Source organism: Clytia hemisphaerica, unplaced genomic scaffold (genome assembly GCF_902728285.1).
Source record: "Clytia hemisphaerica strain Z4C2 unplaced genomic scaffold, Clytia hemisphaerica genome assembly, whole genome shotgun sequence".
Classification (NCBI taxonomy): Eukaryota; Metazoa; Cnidaria; class Hydrozoa; order Leptothecata; family Clytiidae; genus Clytia; species Clytia hemisphaerica.
In genome coordinates, this window is record NW_027103962.1 from 332315 (window position 1) to 352105 (window position 19791).

General features: G+C 34.7%; 2 protein-coding genes across 2 annotated transcripts; one reads left to right on the forward strand and one right to left on the reverse strand.

The window, feature by feature from the left end:
• LOC136810201 (allene oxide synthase-lipoxygenase protein-like) lies at positions 1-6835 on the reverse strand. Its single transcript, XM_067066772.1, has 13 exons — positions 6563-6835; positions 5716-6050; positions 5061-5198; positions 4614-4720; positions 4324-4459; positions 3158-3256; positions 2855-2957; positions 2346-2556; positions 1793-1950; positions 1300-1379; positions 967-1140; positions 659-819; positions 1-235 (listed from the first exon to the last, which is right to left on the reverse strand). Exons 1-13 carry the CDS (start codon positions 6765-6767, stop codon positions 121-123), a joined length of 2022 nt encoding a protein of 673 aa, XP_066922873.1. The 5' UTR covers positions 6768-6835; the 3' UTR covers positions 1-120.
• A 234-nt stretch (positions 6836-7069) lies between these two features.
• Positions 7070-17942, forward strand: LOC136810202 (polyunsaturated fatty acid 5-lipoxygenase-like). The gene is made up of 13 exons (XM_067066773.1): positions 7070-7368; positions 11680-12014; positions 12467-12604; positions 13756-13862; positions 14120-14255; positions 14416-14514; positions 14984-15086; positions 15378-15588; positions 15755-15912; positions 16170-16249; positions 16374-16547; positions 17270-17430; positions 17745-17942. Exons 1-13 carry the CDS (start codon positions 7164-7166, stop codon positions 17857-17859), a joined length of 2022 nt encoding a protein of 673 aa, XP_066922874.1. The 5' UTR covers positions 7070-7163; the 3' UTR covers positions 17860-17942.
• Positions 17943-19791: the final 1849 nt, after the last annotated feature.

Consider the following 19791-nt stretch of genomic DNA (forward strand, 5'->3'; position numbering starts at 1 on the left):
TTTATGAAAAATTGTACATATCTTTGATTTGCTACTGAATCTGTTAACATCAATTTATGAAATTATAAAATAAATATAGTTTTCCTTTATATAAACTTTTTAAAGTAAATTCTAAAGTTTTCAAATACTGATTGAATTAGGAACAACTCTTGGTGATAGCCATGGGTAAGGATTTCTTCTTCTCAAGTTCTTCTCATCATTGTCTGTTTGAATCTTTGACAGAGCATTTATGAATCTGCAAAGAAAAATATAAAAAATTGATCAAACCCTCGTAGTGGTCGGAATAGCTCGAACCCATACAATTTTCTGGATTTCTCAGGATGCTATAGCCAAGAGCTTACAAACAGTGCTTAAATTTTCAGAAGTGAATCGAAGTTTTAGTGGAAAGAGCTTTATAAGAAAACGAATGGTTGAATAGAATCATTTAGGGCAATAATCTCATAAAATACTTATCAACTATCAATAGATGGCGAAAAAATGTTCCTTGGGTTTAATGCTTGTGAATTCCAAATTGTTTAGAGCTTAACAATTAACTTGGATTTAAATTTTCAATAGCATACTCAGCAAGGAGAAAGTCCAGGGTATTTTCTCACAGTAGACGAGTTTTAATAGAATGTTCAAGAGTCTGAGATCCTTAAACTACAAACAGTCTTCTTACCCAAGATAGTGTTCCAATATTTCAGGTTTGAATTCGTAATTTGTTTCATAATTTCCGATTTTGTTGGTTCCTTGTAAACTTAATGTTCGTCCAAGTTCCATAGTGTCCAAAGTGATATTGACGTCAAACAATTTGACCAAGTCCTCTTCGCTGATTGAATCCTGGTCGAAAAAGAGTTTTCAATTATGGTAATGAAGTAATAAACTCCTGGTAAAATATTAGGATTAGCAGAAGGTAAACTCTGTTTTTAATCACACTTTAAATGCTTGGTTTTATTTTTGTCTTTAAAAATAATTAATCACTATTACCTTATTTGTAGGTGGAGAACCTTTGAGGCGGAAAGGGAAGTTCGGTGGATAAGCATATTCATCGTATTGGTTGAAATTTGCGGCTGCGTGAACATTTGTCAAGATGAAAACCAGCGTGCTTAAGGTCTTGGTTAAATCTTCTATCGTCGTGAATTGGCCATTGCCCCAAACACCCTTCGAACAGAATTTATATGTCAGACTTGATTTAAAGTTAGTCTCACTAATTTAAAGAACCCGATTCCCAATCAGGTTAAGGTATGTGTTCACCTTTCTTGACACATTCTCTTTAATAATTGAAAAAATTGAAGAAAATCAGCCATGAATTCAAATTACCTTCATTCCTTCTTTAGGGTCACAAAGAAGTTGAGCGAAATTTTGCAATTCGAAATCTTCCTCCACGTTCTTGTCTTCGCCTGAAAGGAATTAAAAATGTATCTTTTAGATATAAAAAAGACCAACAATAATGACTGAGCGAGAAAATTTCAAACGACCAGGTATAACATAATTTTTCAGGAGAAATTTCTGATTCGAAAGTCGAATAATAAAAAATCTAAGAAAATCCAATATATTATCAGGCCTTCCACAGGCTGGGCGCATTGCCGAAGCAAATTGTCATCCGTGAGTTATCCTAAATTTGGGGTAACCTGTTTCAAGTTTCTTAAAAAGATTCAGAAATTCAACTATTGTATGGACCTACAGTCATTAAGATTTTTAATTCAAATTTTATTGAAATTTGAAGATCTCATATAAAATTTACAAACCGAGTTTCTGAACCTCTGAACATCTAAAACATAAAGAGGGTTAGATTTTCCATCACTTTACTAACCATAGATAGTTTTGATACATTGCTGAATGTAATTATGGATCGCTTCGAACATTGGTTTTGCGTCTTCGTAATAATGATAATTTGGAAGATTTTTCACTCCTCGATTCTCGATGTCATTTTCTAACCAGCCTTGATCTTTCAAACTGAATGATTTGTACCTGGAATAAAAATGCGCTTTTTAGTGAAATCAGATTTAACTACAACAGTTTTTAGTTCTCGATATTCGATGATACAAAACTTCATAAGAACTATTCTTGCTTGACAAAGCAACCTTATTTTTTAGCAAATAAATGGCTTTTTTGCTATAAATGCAAGCCTGTAATAGGCGTTCTACTTTTTATAGATGAGATTTTTGTAGCTATTTACAAACTTGAAAATGCAATACTATCACTTTGACGAATTCTATCGTCAACATTCAACATTCTATCTGAAAAAATATTAAATGTATTTAAGGCTGTTCTGCTTAAGTATTTTTCTATCTTGTAAATACTCAAGATTGACTTTTTGGGCAAAGTATACCTTGTATGACTTTATATCTTCCCTGGTTACTTACTTTTTCAGCATGAGATCGTAGCAATTTTCGAGACCAAAGACGAGAATTTTGTTGAATGCACCATTTTCAGCGGTAAGGACTGGCATTCCATCCGTGTTGATATTAAGCAAGAAGATGAAATGTGGTAACATCAATTTATATACAGGATGTGATGGTGAAATTGTGTTGTGAAAACAGGTCACGAAATCTCCAGCCACCAAATGTGTGCCCACTGAAAGAAAGAAGGTTGAATAGAAGCAAATGCCTTCATAAGTGAATTTAAAAGACTAGAAATATCAACGGCACCTTTATTACCTGAATATCTTTCACAAGTCCACATTCGGATCAACATTTCTTTCACCTTTACTGTACCTTGAATAAAGGCATGGGACGCACTTTCTTAATAAAGTGAGTAACAAGTTTACGGTATTAGAATAAGCGTTCGGAATTGTTAGCGTGGGGCCTTTAAGATTTGCTTTGGCAGGCCCTGGGTTCCGAGTTCGTATAATATAGAGAAAAGCAACACCTACTCAAGTGAGTGACAGGCTCATGATAATTAGAATCAGCAACGCCAAACCAAAATTTCGCGTGTAACCAAACTCGCTCTTCGTCGATTGGTGGTGGGTAGAAAACCTGAAAAAGGGAAAAGTCAATATTGCCATGCATTTAAAGTTTTATCCGAATTGACCCTCTCAAGAGAAATCATGTATATTGTATACAGATGCTGAGTTCATTTTGAAAGCTTTCAAGTTTTCACTCATTTAAAGTAAAATAACCATTTAGCACGACGTTTTCCTATAACGTACTGAAGGAAAAGATGCTTAAAAACTTACTGGGTTACTTTTTGATGCGATTTGGAACAATTGAATTGCCAATGGAATTAAAGTGCCGTCCATCCTTGTATAGAAAAGTGCGATAGGTGCTACCATGCGCTAAAATAATAATAGTGCAATGAAAATAATTAGATTTCTTAAATCAATTTCCCCTGAGACACAAATCTAGTCCTTCAAATATCCGTATTATTCAACATGGTACATGTTAAATTCTGTGTACGAGTTAAGGACAAATATATCTTCAACCAGAGGGTCCGCCTCGGATAATTTTTGCTGTAATACTAGTGAGAGAACCAGATAACACCTCTAAACCCTTCTCATAACATAAGGCGAGGTAAAAAGATTACGATTTTTTTGTTGAAAAATGTTCGTCTTTTCACTTTAGAAATATCCTCTTCTGCCAGAGGACATAAAGAATTTGAAACGAGTCTAAAAAAGTGCAGAAAAGTGTAAAGAGATAGAAAACAGCTTCTCGAAAAGAATGAAAATACGTCCTTTGCCCTTAAGGGACCTTGTTTCGGTTACTTCAATCGGATTAAATTTCGTGAGATTAAATTTCACGAAATTCGCGAGTCGGAGTTTCGAAAAATTTCGCGTGGATTTAATTTCGCGAATATGCTTGAAAACACCTGAAAATAACCATTTTTGCCTCATATGGAGACTTTGGACCACAGATCTGTAAAGCCCGAAGGGCTAGATTTGCGGCTTTTATCGAAAAGTGAAGCCTAGGTTTGGAAGGATTTCCTACCAAAGTCACGTGACTAAAATATGCAATTTCACCGGTTTGAGAGATGTGAAATAGCGTTTGCCGCCTACTTTTTTTGATATCGCGCTCCGAAAACAATTAAAATGCTAGATCCTATCCATCGGCACGAAATTTAAAAAGTCAAATTTTTGCTTCACTTTTATTTTGCTGGAGAAAGCTTAAAGTTGCCTATCTAGCACTTCGGGCTTTACAGATATCTGTGCTTTGGACTAGTTTCTCCTCTGAAAATGAGATTTTAAAGTTTTGTGGTGGATTTATTTAGTAAATTATCGAGATTACTAAACCAATCAAAATATAGCATTTACTACTATAAATAGTCAGCCTTGGCGACCTAACCCGTTCACGAAGCCATAGTCATCTAGAAATCATAAATATCGGATTCAGAAAACTGGCTTAATACCTCTTTGGAAGCTTTAGCAATGTAGCCACTCAAATCTTTGTAGTCGATGTAGAAGAGACGGTCATTCTTATAGGCTTGGTCGAATGTTTGCCCTTCCAAGAAATGCTCTTCCAAGAGTGATTTGTTGATTGCAAAACTGAAAGTGGGAGCGATCAAAATTTTTAACATAAGCACAACTTATGGAATAGGTTACTTTTTCGTCCACTCAATAAAATGGAGTCGCTTTAAACAAAATTCTGTTCAATGATTAATATATTCCAACAGCAAGATAAAATATGGACATTTCTTACTTTCTTGGTAATCCACCATCTTTTAAGACACCACGAATCACCGTACAATTTGGTCCAGTCAATCTTAATTGTGCAAATTTCTCATCTGTACGCCAAGCAGCATGACCCTGGAAAATTCGAATAAAACACTGTGTACAACATGTGAGTCACAATTTACTCGACGCGTTTTTTCTAAAGAACATTTAAAATTGTAGCCACCGGATGTTGACGCAATGCCTTTAACTTAGTTTTAATATCTTGACCATCGTAGCCTTTGTGTTCTTACATAAAAATGGTGTAATACTATCAAAGTCTTGGTTGGATAATTTTTAACATTCGTAAATGCTTTCAATGTATACTGAATACAGAATTGTCAAAATATTTGAGCGTCGATAATTTCTTTGATTTATGGAAATTTGAGCTGTGGAGATTAGTATTTGTGAAAACCCTAAATCAATCAATACTTACGTCAGGGATTCTGAAAGGTGATAACGGGCCACCATACACTTTGTAAATATCATTAAATGACGAAAATTCATCTTCATATCTCATCTTTTTCAATGAATCCGAAATCTTCCCTGTCAATCCAGTGAAACCCACTTCAGCCTGAAAAGCAAAGGTTAAAAGATTAGTGGAAGAGAAAATGCCACTATATATACTTAAAGGGACATAAAAGTAGGGACGAAATTTGTAAACAAATCGTATGCCGCGGGATAAAAAGTCTAGACAAATGTCACATGTCAAAATAAAAAATGATTGTTTCAATTGTTTTACAAAGTTTGTTTTGGACACGTGATTTTAATTTTTCTCTTTAATGACACATGGCTCGCGCAATGTTTACATTTTACTACTTTTATGTCCCTTTAAATGAATCTCTTCGGTTGACCCCTTTCAAATTATGAGTTACCTCAACCTAAAATTTTTAAAATCTCGGCACATCAACTAATTAAAAAAATCATTACGAAATCGTTATACTTCGGGCACAATGTACTGCAAATCAAAATTGAAAATCGGGACCATATCACACAATGAATAATCACCGAGGCGTCAGTCTCCTCCTGAACGTCTTTAAAAAGGCAGGGCAATTTGTGCGAAAGAGTCAAGAAAATATAGTAAAACTTACAAAGTAGTCTCTGCTAAACGCTTCTTCAGGCGGTAAAGTCTTGACAGTTCTTGGCATTCCTTTGATGTCACCGATAGGTTGATAGGCGAATTCCTTTTTCTTTCGTTCTAATTCTGCTTCACGTTGCTTGTAAAGTTCAGGAGAGTTCTTTTTCACCATTTGTGGTAGTTGAGAATCAAACTTGTTGAATTGCATTGCTTTGTAAGGAGGCAGCCATCTTGATAAAGGGAAATGGACATCAGCTTCGGTGTCGTGTTCGACAGCTACATGTTCCACAAACCAACTGTCGTTCATTCCACAATCGTCACGATGTAAAACGATGCTCTCAACCCGACCTAAAAAGAATATTGTCAAGTTTCATTTTTCATTCGTGAACTCAACCCTCAGACAGTGAATTTTGTCGATTACGACCAGAAAGTTTTCCACTCTAACAATGACCATAGCTCAAGGCTAATACTTTTTCGAACGAAATTACCATCGGTTTAGCTGTGTGGCAAGTGGCAGGGAGCTTTCCAATAGAGTAAAACTTCCATCATCAAAAGCCATAATCGCCATTTTAAGTTTAATTTTATATATCTTTAAAAGGCATTTTTCGTTATATACCTTATAATACCATTTAACTAAAAACTTCAAACAACTTAAAAAAAGTAAGTTTCGGATACCTTTAGATTGATGAATGAAATGAGTATCAAATTTAAGTCTTGGAGAAAATTTACACCCCTAAAATATTACAGTCATGATTTAGCAAAACAACTATGCTTTTAGCACATCCGTACAATTCTTTCCTTTGTTTGTTATAAGGTATGTGAAACTTTTCTGAAAGCTTGCTAAAAAAGGGAAATCTTACCGAAATGTTTTTCAGTGACCATAGTGTAAGAATCCACGTGCCCATATTCGAAATCATTGTGAAGCCATTTATCAAGGACGTGTTGTTCTGAATGTTTTCCTTCGTGATCGATCAGTTTGATTTTGATAGTTGCATTTGTTCCGGAGCCTTTAGCTTTTCCTGTTGTTACTTTGATTCGATAACGTTTGCCTGCTGATCCAAACATTTTAATAAAAAATGCTGTGCTCTTCACCTACTCAATTGGCTCACTGAGAAAGTTATATGATTCATCGAACTCATATCAATTTATAAGCTCAAGAGTTTGACAAAGATATTCCCTTAAGCCATTTAATTAGCGTCCAAATATGCCATTAAAATTAGTTGTGTTTGTAAAAATATTCCCAAAAGGATAGAAAACGATTTTTTTCGTTTAATTAAGTCTCTCGGGAGCAAATGAAACATCGATTGTCTAGGGAGTACATTGTAAAAGGCATTATAAACTTTAGACATGATCTACCGACTATAAATTCATGCTTTGATATCGAATGGATCATAGTTGAATAACAATTATCGTAGAGAGAATTCTTTACGTCAAACAAGTTCAAATTTGAAATCAAATAAAATGTTTGGATCAGCAGGCAAACGTTATCGAATCAAAGTAACAACAGGAAAAGCTAAGGGTTCGGGAACAAATGCAACCATCAAAATTAAGCTGATCGATCACGAAGGAAAACATTCAGAACAACATGTCCTTGATAAATGGCTTCACAATGATTTCGAATACGGGCGAATTGATTCCTACACCATCCTTACAGATAAAGATTTCGGTAAGCAAAGTAACACAACTTTCTTCAAAATTATTGAAATCCATTTTATTTCTATAGAGCTTTAGTTAAATGAACTGGAAATTTTCGAAAACGTTGCAACCAAAGCAAAGGGCTTTTTTAGCCAGAGTGTCAGACATGATTGCTAACTTCCGTTCAACAAGCTTTCGCTTACACTTTCACAAACGCCTGATTGCTAACAAATTTCGTTGCGGCGTGTTTTATTGCATCGAATCAGACTCAAGTATTTTCTCTAGCAATCAAAACGACAATTTGTCGTTTCTGATTATTTTGATAAAATGACGCGTTTCTAAAAAATAGGAAAATTTTGTCATTTTTAATTGCTCTTGGGAATAACGTAGATGTTTTGTAAATTGTTTTTGACTTGATAACAAAATATCTTTAATGTCTTGAGAATAAAGGCGAGCATGTTTTTACCGAGTTTGTTTGCAACTAAGCTAATAGTGTACATCTTTTTAAAGTCAAAATTATACTATTAGCTAAGAACCTTGGCTATAGTCCATGAGCTGAGAGCCAAATTTTGAGGTTTTGGGCTCAACGAGTGCACCGGACAAATTATATATGAAAAGTTTCCAAATTTTATGTAGAATAAGAATTTCGATGTTAGCAAGTTCAAATTTAATGGAATAAGGATTTAGTGACGTCACAATGACACCTGGTGAAAAAAAAAAGTGTGAAAATTAGTCAGACCAAGATTCTACATTTTGGGAAATATCTCGGGAACTAAAATTGGTATTGCTACGAAATTTGGAGCATATGTTCATAATTAGGTGACAATTACATTCAAAGAAAAACAACTAAAAAAAAATCATTTATGACGTCACCAAGGCGCGCCGAAATTGAAAAAAATAGAAAAAATGAAAAATTTTGCCTAAATTTCGATCAAAAGTTTGTGTTAACTTGGCCTGTACCACTCAAAATACGAGAAAAACACAATTTACCACCTATAATCTCATATTACGAAGTAAATACCTCAAAATAAAGTATTCGTTGGGTTTTCATGGGGCGCCAAAGCATCAAAAATAATTTACGCTCATTTTGATCTGTAAATCAGAATTTCCCTAATTTTTGTAAATATTTGAAAAACTAGTCAATTATTGTTCCAAAAATCAATTTGATAACTAAAGATTCCTAGATGAAAATGAAAAAAGAGTTTATAAAGATACTTTTGTCTATATGGACATGCCTATAGTTGACTGTATGAACTTTTATTAAGGCGCTAAAATGACCATATAAATATATAAAAAGAAAAGAAATTTTAAGACTCTAGAGAATTCATTATTTTCGGGAGTTTCTAAACATCGACCAAAAATGGCGACCACGACCAGCGACCACGACCGGCGACCAGATAAATTTGGGTTATCGAGTTTACCTGCTCTCTCCACCGTAGAGAACATCCAAATCGAGTCCTGATGTGGCTTTCAAATGAACCACTGAGCACGTGGCTGAGAATTACTCTAGCTAGAGAGAATACTAAAAGTGACTTTTGACGTACCAGTTATTTTCTAAACAAAGTGACACTTTTTGACAAAAATATTGACAGGGCAATTAAGTGTGATGCCTGTAAACTTTATTACACCAAATATTTTAATTGTACTGAATGAGATGCCTTTAATATGAATAGATAGAAAGTGTCAGTAGGAAAAAGCTGGGAAGGCCAGTTTTAGAGATATCAATCTCATCAATTATTCTATTGTCCTTACATTGTCAAAATTACTTATTTTGACAAAATAATGATCTAATGATCAAATATAAAGCTTCCTAAATAAGTTCCAGCACAAATTTTGCCACTAATTAATTTGATGCCGAAAATACAAAAGGATAGAAATTGACACTCTATTCAAGCTCCATGAGCGTTGAAATGGCTGCTCTACACGTTTTGCACGTGGCTTTATAATCACTGTAGGTGAGACAGGGGTGAGCTTTACTTTTCAATTCGATAAATAAATGATCATAAGAGAAAGACTCAACGGTGGAGAAAGAGGAAAAACTCGATAACCCGAATTTATCTGGTCGCCGGTCGTGGTCGCTGGTCGTGGTCGCCATTTCTGGTCGATGTTTAGAAACTCCCATTATTTTCACAACATAAATTTTGAATGGATGAGATGTAGTATTTTCTTCTAGTTTCTATTTTCTTTCGTATTTGTTTAACGTAATCAAAAGCCCATCCAAATGGCCTCTATTTATGACTAATAGCTGTAACAAAATATATTTAATTAGCACTATGCAAATGGCGTTTTTTATTATTCTAAATATGCTTTCACTTTTAGTGTAAGACTCGACTTGTTTAGTATGGTTGTGGCGATCTGTTATGTGGTTAGTTTATGTGTTTTTTTGTATAGTTTGTTTTAAGTTTTGAAGTTTTAATCATACAGATAAGATAAAAATGGGGAAATATAAAAATAAAAGAAGAAAGAGAAAGCAAGACGACGATCCAGATTTTGTCCTGCCCAAAAAAGCTGCAACAAACCCAACATCATCAAAACGCAAAGAAAATGACCAAAATTGTTCAAATGTGGTAAGTTTTATTTCTTTAGTCTCCCAATGCAACCTAGCCTGGAGATCCATGCTATGGTTTCTTATTCTATATACTGATGGCGAAATATATAGCATGGTTTGGGTTGAGAGTTTGAATTTCCCATATCCTAATAACGGTTGAAAACACAGCCAATCAAATCCTGTTATTGTTTCACTGGTCACACTTTCTTAAAGAAAGCGCAACTTCCAAAATTTGGTTTTTATTTTAGTAAGTGAGGACAGCGCTAAATTCGAATTTCCCACTGTAATTTTTTTGAGTCCAAAATCGGACTCACAGCTCTGACCCGTCAAGTATTCATCAGATTTAAAAAAATACGCAGACGGGTTCCTGTCTAAATGCAACCTATTACAGTGCTTTGTACAGAGAACAACTTGTATCATTGATCTGTAGGGGGAGGCTGATTATATTGTTTGAAACTTGCAAAATTCAGTTATGTAGTGTTTGGGCACCAAAATATATTTATCATAGTTTAGTTTTTTAGTTTGAGCGTATTCTAAACCTTTTTCAGTTGGGAAAAAAAGAAGGTGGAATCTCTGCGTAATTTTTCACCAGGGACAATTTTTTAACTGTGATGTAGGGGTATGAGAGAGATTTGAATGCGATACAATATCTACTACCTCCACGCAAAAGACTTATTTCGATTTTTCCTTTTTCTATACGTCAGAACACTTGTGTTATCCACTGTACCGATACTCCTGATGAACTCATACCTTTGACGAGACTCGATACCTGGTTGAAACTGAAAGAAGTAGCTACTTTAAAACGGCATCCCTTGATGGATATTGAAGCAAGCAGTCCCGACAAAGTACCCGATAATCTTTCATATCACCGGAAATGTTACCAACGTTTCACCCTAAAGAGAGACATCGACAAGCTGAAATCCCAGCATGAGAAGATCCAAGCACAGGTCGATCCGGAAGAAATTGTTCATGATGGCGAGGAACCACGAAGGAAATCAAACCGTGTATGTTCAGACTCTCCCATTGAAAAGAATATATGTCTATTCTGTAAAGTAAGGAGAGTTAAAGATAGTACAGAAGAAACTTTAGTGCAGTGCGTAGATGAACAAGCCAGAGATCGGATCATCGAGTGTGCTAAGAGAAAAGGCAGATTTTTTTTGAGACAAACATTAGACTTTTTGAGACAACTCCTAAATTTTTTATCGCATGTTGAATAGTTAATAGCTTTCTCAGTCGTTTCCAATCGACTGTTTGACGTAAAATGTGCTGACTTAGCGAAAATCATTGACCTTAAAACCAAAATATGTTGCGAGCTAGCTATCAAAACCTTGTAGACCATACAGTCTTCGGTTAATACGTTTGGCCCATCTTCCGAGCTCATTGAGAATGTATATCTAAATGAGCACAAGGAATTTTGACAGATTTCCAGCTATTGGGAACATTATAAGGAGGTCTAATTGACGAAAAATCTAAACAACTCCCTTATCTACTTTTCGTGATCTTTCAGATTAGACAACTGAAATTGATTTTTCAAATTTTTTACAAATCTTGTTTGCAGGAGTTTTTTTCTGAAAATTGACGTCATTATAAAATGGATACCGTAAGAATATTTCAGGACGATTTTTCCCAAAAAGTTAAGAATTTTCATGATGAATTGAAAAAACAAACATGTAGTCCCTTTTTATTTTATTCTGCTTTTATTGAACTTTCTTGGATTTTCCAACCTCCCCCGCTTATTCCAACAGCCCCAGTCTATTTCACTTGCTCACCACCAACTTTTTATTTTCCTTCCAGGTCGGGTTGAGAGCATCGTTTTAAATCGTGACGATTGTGGAATGAACGACAGTTGGTTTGTGGAACATGTAGCTGTTGAACACGACACCGAAGCTGATGTCCATTTCCCTTTATCAAGATGGCTGCCTCCTTACAAAGCAATGCAATTCAACAAGTTTGATTCACAACTACCACAAATGGTGAAAAAGAACTCTCCTGAACTTTACAAACAACGTGAAGCAGAATTAGAACAAAAGAAAAAGGAATTCGCCTATCAACCTATCGGTGACATCAAAGGAATGCCAAGAACTGTCAAGACTTTACCGCCTGAAGAAGCTTTTAGCAGAGACTATTTTGTAAGCGTCCAGCATATTCAATCAAATTAGCCTCACTTCCGTGGGAATCTCGAGTAAAATTCATTACAACTCCATTTTTTGGGTCAGGGCTTGAGTTGCTTAGTATTCTAGCTCATTTTATTAAAAATTTGACCACCCCTGATATTATACCATATTTATGCTTATTTGGTCAAGGGCTATCGTTTACCATGCTTAGATTATCTAAAAAGTTTTACTCTACGAGACATTGAAAAAAAATGACTAATTTCAGGGCTCGAGCCTTAGCAACATGGTTGCTTATTAAAAAAAATGTGTATACAAAATCTCAGTGACTATTAAGCTTTCTTAACTTAGAGTTACATGAAACTTAAGTAATATGTTGGTACCGCTCTATTTCAGCCATTTCTGTATAATGGTTGAGAAAGAACAAACGTTTTCTTTCAATACCTCCTTATAACCCTTTTTCTTTTCAGGCTGAAGTGGGTTTCACTGGATTGACAGGGAAGATTTCGGATTCATTGAAAAAGATGAGATATGAAGATGAATTTTCATCATTTAATGATATTTACAAAGTCTATGGTGGCCCGTTATCACCTTTCAGAATCCCTGACGTAAGTATTGATTGATTTGAAAACGAAAGATCACACTAACAGGCCCATTCTTTAATAGACAGGAGACCCGTATTTAAAATCTGATGTATACAGGACGGGTATGACCTGTGAGGCAGATTTCTGCCTCAAAATATTTACAGTGGGAAATTCGAACTTAGCGCTGTCCTCACTTACTAATATAAAAACCAATTTTCGGAACTTGCGCTTTGTCACGGGGAGAACGGGGATTGTCTCTTGAATAACAATGAATTTGTATTCGGGATCGAATCTGGAACCCAACGCTGGAAGAAGGGGAGAGCCTTTTGGGCATTGTAGAATTCAGGGCACAAAGCATAAACTGACACTAGATGTAGTTAGCGACAAATCCGTTGTTGACTTCTTCAGTAATTAAAACATAACAATTAGCGATTGAAAATGTATTCAAATACAATGTTTCGGCCTTCGAGATCATTAAACGATCGATCGACGTAGAATGTCGAGAGATGCCTGTAGCTTCCTCGCAGCTCAATACAAAGGCCATCTCTCAATCGACTCATGGGCAACGTTCCTCGTTCCCGTACAAAACCAATACGTCTACATTCTTCCACGATACGATCGTTAAGCTTTTCAAGCTCTTCACTCTGCCAGCCCAAACATAGAAGTGTTTTTAAATTCATTCACTAAGCATCATATAATTAAATGCTGAATAAGATGGCTATAGAGTTGGTTACTATAGCAATAGTTATAAAATGGTAGATCATAAATTCACCATGACAGCTTTCTCTAAGAAAGTGTGACCAGTAAAAGAATAACAAAATTTGATTGGCTAAGTTTTTAACCTTTATTAGGATCTGGGAAATTCAAACTCCTGGCCCATACCATATTTCGCCATCAGAATATAAAATAAGAAATCATAGCATGGATCTCCAGGCTAATTCTTTAAGAAATCAAAATCCATCTTCTAAAAACAGTCGAATTAACTGAACTAAGCAGAACGGGTGTTTATTTGGATAACATTCTTATAGAGATTTATCTTTTCTAATTAAGCTAATTAAGGACGTTAACCAGGGAGCAAGGGAAGCGCTCCATTTATGTATTGATAAAAGTATTGTTATTCTAAAAAATATAGACAAATGTGGCGCTTGATAATTATTCGAATTTCTTGATTCAAGGGTCATGCTGCTTGGCGTACAGATGAGAAATTTGCACAATTAAGATTGACTGGACCAAATTGTACGGTAATTCGTGGTGTCTTGAAAGATGGTGGATTACCAGAAAAGTAAGTGCCATTTATTTTAAGAAACGTAAAATCACGCCACGCAGTCGAGTGATTTTTATTAAACAGAGATGCCCATCTCCGTTCCCTAATTTACCGTATTTTATTTTACTGAAGCTACTAGCTTTAAACGTGAACATCTTTACCGTTTGAAATCGTTTAGAGTGCTGAGACAGATCAAACTATATGAATTTCTTTTACGTCTAACAGCGATAATAATTTCTAAAAATTTTGAGCATGATTGGATTTTATCTTTTCAGTTTTGCTGTGGATACATCACTGTTGGAAACGCACTTTTTGCAAGGGCAAACATTCGAACAAGCCTACAAGAATGACAGACTCTTCTATATCGACTACAAAGATTTGGATGGCTATATTGCCAAAGCTTCCAAAGAGGTAACTCAATAAATTGCTTGTCACAAAAGCGATTTTCTCATTATAACGTCTATTTTTTGTCGAAGTTTTGGGTTTGAAAATGTTATCATAAGATCTTACACCCTTTCGAGAATTGTATGGTTCGAATTTATTTTTATTGATTTTCAAATTCACTTTGTAGCGCATGGTAGCACCTATCGCACTTTTCTATGCAAGGATGGATGGCATTTTAATTCCATTGGCCATTCAATTATTCCAAATCGCATCCAAAACCAACCCGGTAAGTAAACAACCATCCAAACAAGTATAATTTGTGTAAGTTATTTGAAGAACTTTTGACAAAACGTTTGAAAGATTTATGAATTTACAAAGATTGAGGGCTTCCCCTTTAACTAAAGAAGATGTTTTTCTAAGGATAAGAATAGTCGAGCGAGTTAACTTTTGCAAAAAAAATTGAAAACAAAAGATTTGATTTTTACGTTGAAGGGAACAAATTAAGTTCCCGCCAAATTGATTTTTCCCACCTCCGACAAATTAAATTATCGCCAAATTTAAATTACTGTCGTTGCTCCCCCGAATGTGTGCATTTTAAGGGTTTAAAGTGATGTTTTTCCTTATTTATGGCGTTTTTGTCTATAATCTGCCAAATTAAATTTCCGCCAAAATGTCTTCCCTTAAGGTAATCGCAAAATTCAATTAAGATTCTTCCTTCTGGGTATTGAGGTAAATGTCTTTTTCCTTTTTTTCAGGTTTTCTACCCACCACCAATCGACGAAGAGCGAGTTTGGTTACACGCGAAATTTTGGTTTGGCGTTGCTGATTCTAATTTTCATGAACCTGTCACTCACTTGAGTAGGTTTTGTTCCTTTCTAAATGTTTCTAGTTGTCGCTTAAACTTTCCGAAAACCCTAAGCTTTGATACCAAAATTTGAAGGGCAAAAAGGTATAAATATCATCCCTAGTGAAAGTTTCACAAAAATATCCAACGGAAGCTAATTGATTCCAATTACCGTAAACTTAGCCACTCACTGATTAACAATGCTTTGATTCAAGGTACTACGCGTTTAAATAGGTTGGGCTGGTTGTAAAGGTCTGGAGACAATAAGGTATTTAGTTTAGATAAATCTCCACGATTTCTTTTAGTGGGCACACATTTGGTGGCTGGAGATTTCGTGACCTGTTTCCACAACACAATTTCACCATCACATCCTGTTTATAAATTGATGTTACCACATTTCATCTTCTTACTCAATATCAACACGGATGGAATGCCAGTACTTACCGCTGAAAATGGTGCATTCAACAACATTCTCGTCTTTGGGCTCGAAAATTGCTACGATCTCATGCTGAAAAAGTAAGTACAGTAATCAAGCCGTTATTAATTAAGGTATAAGCAAATAAAACATCAACTAAAAACAGTCTTGTAATCTTCAGGAAGTTTCACTATCGAACATTCTTAGCATTCATCAGCTTGTAAGATCAAGATTTTTTGGGGCTGATATTGTCTCACCTATCTTTAGATATCAATCATTCAGTTTGAAAGATCAAGGCTGGTTAGAAAATGACATCGAGAATCGAGGAGTGAAAAATCTTCCAAATTATCATTATTACGAAGACGCAAAACCAATGTTCGAAGCGATCCATAATTACATTCAGCAATGTATCAAAACTATCTATGGTCAGTACTTTACTTGAATAAAAATTAAAAACATAATTTCACTTAACCGACAAGGTTGCAATAGTGTAACCTCGTACTTTAAATACAAACTTCCAAGAATCAGCACCCAAGATCAAATAGAGGTCTAAATCACAATCTTATTCTTCAATCTTAGTATGCGAATTTTAAGCTTAATTACAAAGATGATAAAAAGAAATACTTCTCATACAACTTAGCGAAAAAAAACTTTAAAAATGAATTTTAATAATTTCTTCCAGACGAAGACAAGAACGTAGAAGAAGATTTCGAACTGCAAAATTTCGCTCAACTCCTTTGTAACCCTAAAGAAGGAATGAAGGTAGTTATAGTTTGTTATTACCATTTTGCTTCTTTTGGTATGATCAGCCAGTATTAAAGTGAACATATTAGAAAGATTTAATTGTATAGGAATAAAATCTTTTTGATCTTAAATCTGTTCATAGGGTGTTTTGGGCAATGGCCAATTCACGACGATGGAAGATCTAACCAAGACCCTGAGCACGCTGGTTTTCATCTTGACAAATGTTCACGCAGCCGCAAATTTCAACCAATACGATGAATATGCTTATCCACCAAACTTCCCTTTCCGCCTCAAAGGTTCTCCACCTACAAATAAGGTAATAGTGATTTGGATTTTGAAGAATTTTATTTTGAAGAAAAAATAAAACCAAGCATTAAGTATGATCATGAAGGTAATAAAAAAAAACTAGATGGAGAGTCAATGCCTTTATTCTATTTGACTTATCATTGGAAGCAATAGCTGTTTGGTAATCTGAATGAAGACATTACATTTTAACAAGTATATGGAAAGATAATAACCATGCCATGAGAACTTAAGAAACTTGCTATAATAAGCACAATCCCCAAAATTCTAGGGATCGCTGCCAAAAAGATACGATAGATTTTACAAAAAAAATAATGTTACGATTAGGAACCTCATATGATTCATTTTGTCAGAATTTGGAAAGGGCCTTTTGAAAGTGAAGATTTAAGATAACTTTGAATGAAATTCAATGTATCCTTATGAAAGTACTTTATTTCTTTAGCCTTGCAACCACTTCAGATCGTATTTTTAACAAGGACTTTCCGCAATTAAGTTTTTTTAAATCAAGGGAACAGCCTCTTTCCTGTTCTTATGGGTTATAAATTGATGTCTTTTCCTTCCAATGATAGTACATCAAATGAAAGCGCCTTATTTCTTTATTGAATAGATTTACAAAGAATTTGAACGACCATATAGGGCATTACTGAGATGTTTTCTCTCCATCTACATCTTTATTACTTTCATAGTATGATTACAAAACAAAACCTAATTTATACTACTCCTAACATTTTACAGGATTCAATCAGCGAAGAGGACTTGGTCAAATTGTTTGACGTCAATATCACTTTGGACACTATGGAACTTGGACGAACATTAAGTTTACAAGGAAGCAACAAAATCGGAAATTATGAAACAAATTACGAATTCAAACCTGAAATATTGGAACACTATCTTGGGTAAGAAGTCTAAATCTGTGTTATGTCAAGCAGTATTTCTCCCATGTCAAATAATACCTCTCTAATGCTCATTTTCTTATCACCTTGTCACCGGTTCTGTGAATAGACCTCATCGAAGTTTTTGTTTTTTCTAAAAAACCGATGAATTGTGGGATTGTTTCGAGTGTATTACAGTACAATAGAAATCTCTTAGGGATTCCTCGAGGGAATTCTGTTGTAATACACTCGAAACAATCCCACAATGCATCGCTTTTTAGAAAAGTCAAAAACTCCGATAAGGTCTATTTGAATTATCAAATCCTGTTTCTTTGCAGATTCATAAATGCTCTGTCAAAGATTCAAACAGACAATGATGAGAAGAACTTGAGAAGAAGAAATCCTTACCCATGGCTATCACCAAGAGTTGTTCCTAATTCTATCAGCATCTGAGCCTGTTAACTTTAAGAAATGTATTTGTTTTTTTTGTAAATACCTTCTTGTTAATGTTAAAAGAAATACTGTCCAAAAGTTGATCATACAAATTTGTTGACTTCATTGTTTCAATACGCTGCAATACGTAGTATTATATAACTGCTACATATTTCTACTTCTCAAAAACAAGATCTGCGTTTCTTCTGAATTGATACATCTAAATGCCTCATTATATGGATTTATAACCTTATATTGCTTCCGGTGACAGATTTTCCTAAGAATAAAAAAGTGAAGGTTAAAAGATAGGTTGCTATTTTTCTATAAATTAATCCAAAGGGTACATATGTACATTTTCCCAGGTATGTGCTAGGAGAAGATTGGTAGGTTTACATAAACAATGATTTTAGCAAAAGACCATCTATGTTTTACTGTCTCTTTAGAACCTATCGATAAAAATTATTACTTTATCAAACAGCAAATAACTTTCTAAACCCTTCAACGATTTAACCTATCTTGCCACACACTGTTCTGCCATGATTTTACACTTTTTCAACTTACTTTTAATAATACTCTCAGTTTTAACATCATAAATCGTATAATTACAAACCCTTACAGTTAAGCCCATGGCAAATGTCAAAAACAGTTCATCTTTATTTTGCTTTTTTAATGTTTTTGCCTGAACTTAGTTCCTCATTTTTTATGTTGGAAATTGCAGAGTTTTGATATGAAAAGAGCTATAAAATAAATAAACATCTGATTGCTACTTCCATGAATTGAATGCATGTTACACGAAGGAAAAATAGTTGACTCTCATTAATTCGAGCTCAAATGAGAAATTTAATTTGCTCAAAATTACAGAGACCTAACTAATCATGAAAAGAATTTTAAGAAGGTCTTTCCTTTACAGGACTGACCATATTACTTCCAATAACCATATTCTTTTAAAACGCCCTCCTTCACTTATTCTTCACAAATTCCTCTTACAGTGTAGACCTAAAGCTCTAAAACAGCATCTAATAACATGAAAACCAGAATATGATTCTTCAATGGGAATCAAAACTATAAAGTGCACTTACAAACATCAATTTGTCAGATCTAACAAAATTAATAACCACACTGTCATCATTGACAATAAAACAAACGATTTTCTGTCAAGAGCCTTGTAAACATTCCAGCAACTTCCATCGAAATGATCTATCACAGCTCAGTTTACCATTTTTAGCGCGGTCCGAGGATTGAGCCGAGAACTCTCGCATAGCGCCCGAGCTCCCGCGCGGCGCGCGCCGCGGGGATGAAAAACTTCAATCTGTCAATCATTTTCTCAAGCGAAGTGTACGCGAAGTGATTCTAGCTTTACGATAGTGCCGCGGATCATCAATGGATAGTATTCAATTATCATTATCCCTTTATTTTCATTCCTAGAACTTTTGCAAAAAAAAGGAAAAATAGAAAAGTTGTATTTTTTACTGCCCTATTCACATACTGAATTTGAAAGATCTTCTATGTGGCGTTTTTTTGCAAACTTCGAAAAACTGATTTTTGTCCCGCCTTTGCGGGATTTTTGCTCAAGTGCTTGAGTGCAGCATAGGGTACAAAGTCCAAATATGCGTTTCCCGTAATTTTTGTATGAAGAGTTAGGTCTATACTGTCTTAAAATTCTAAAATGAGTGCCTTGTCAAAACTGTCCCTACTTTGAGGAAATATTTTGAAACAAGCAAGTATTGGGGCTTTTATTTATTATTTCATAGCAATGAAATCTGTTTGAAAACGAGGACAACAATAAATTTATGCATCTTGAGAAGAGTGTACTGCGAATATATATACATTGAGTGATTGCGTGAATTGAAGGTCCGCTAGGGGGCAGGGCCTCTACAGTAGCTGTGCTGTGTTTGATGCCATATAACAAGTGACATTATGTCAGGAAGTATAAAATAATACAAAGGAAAACTT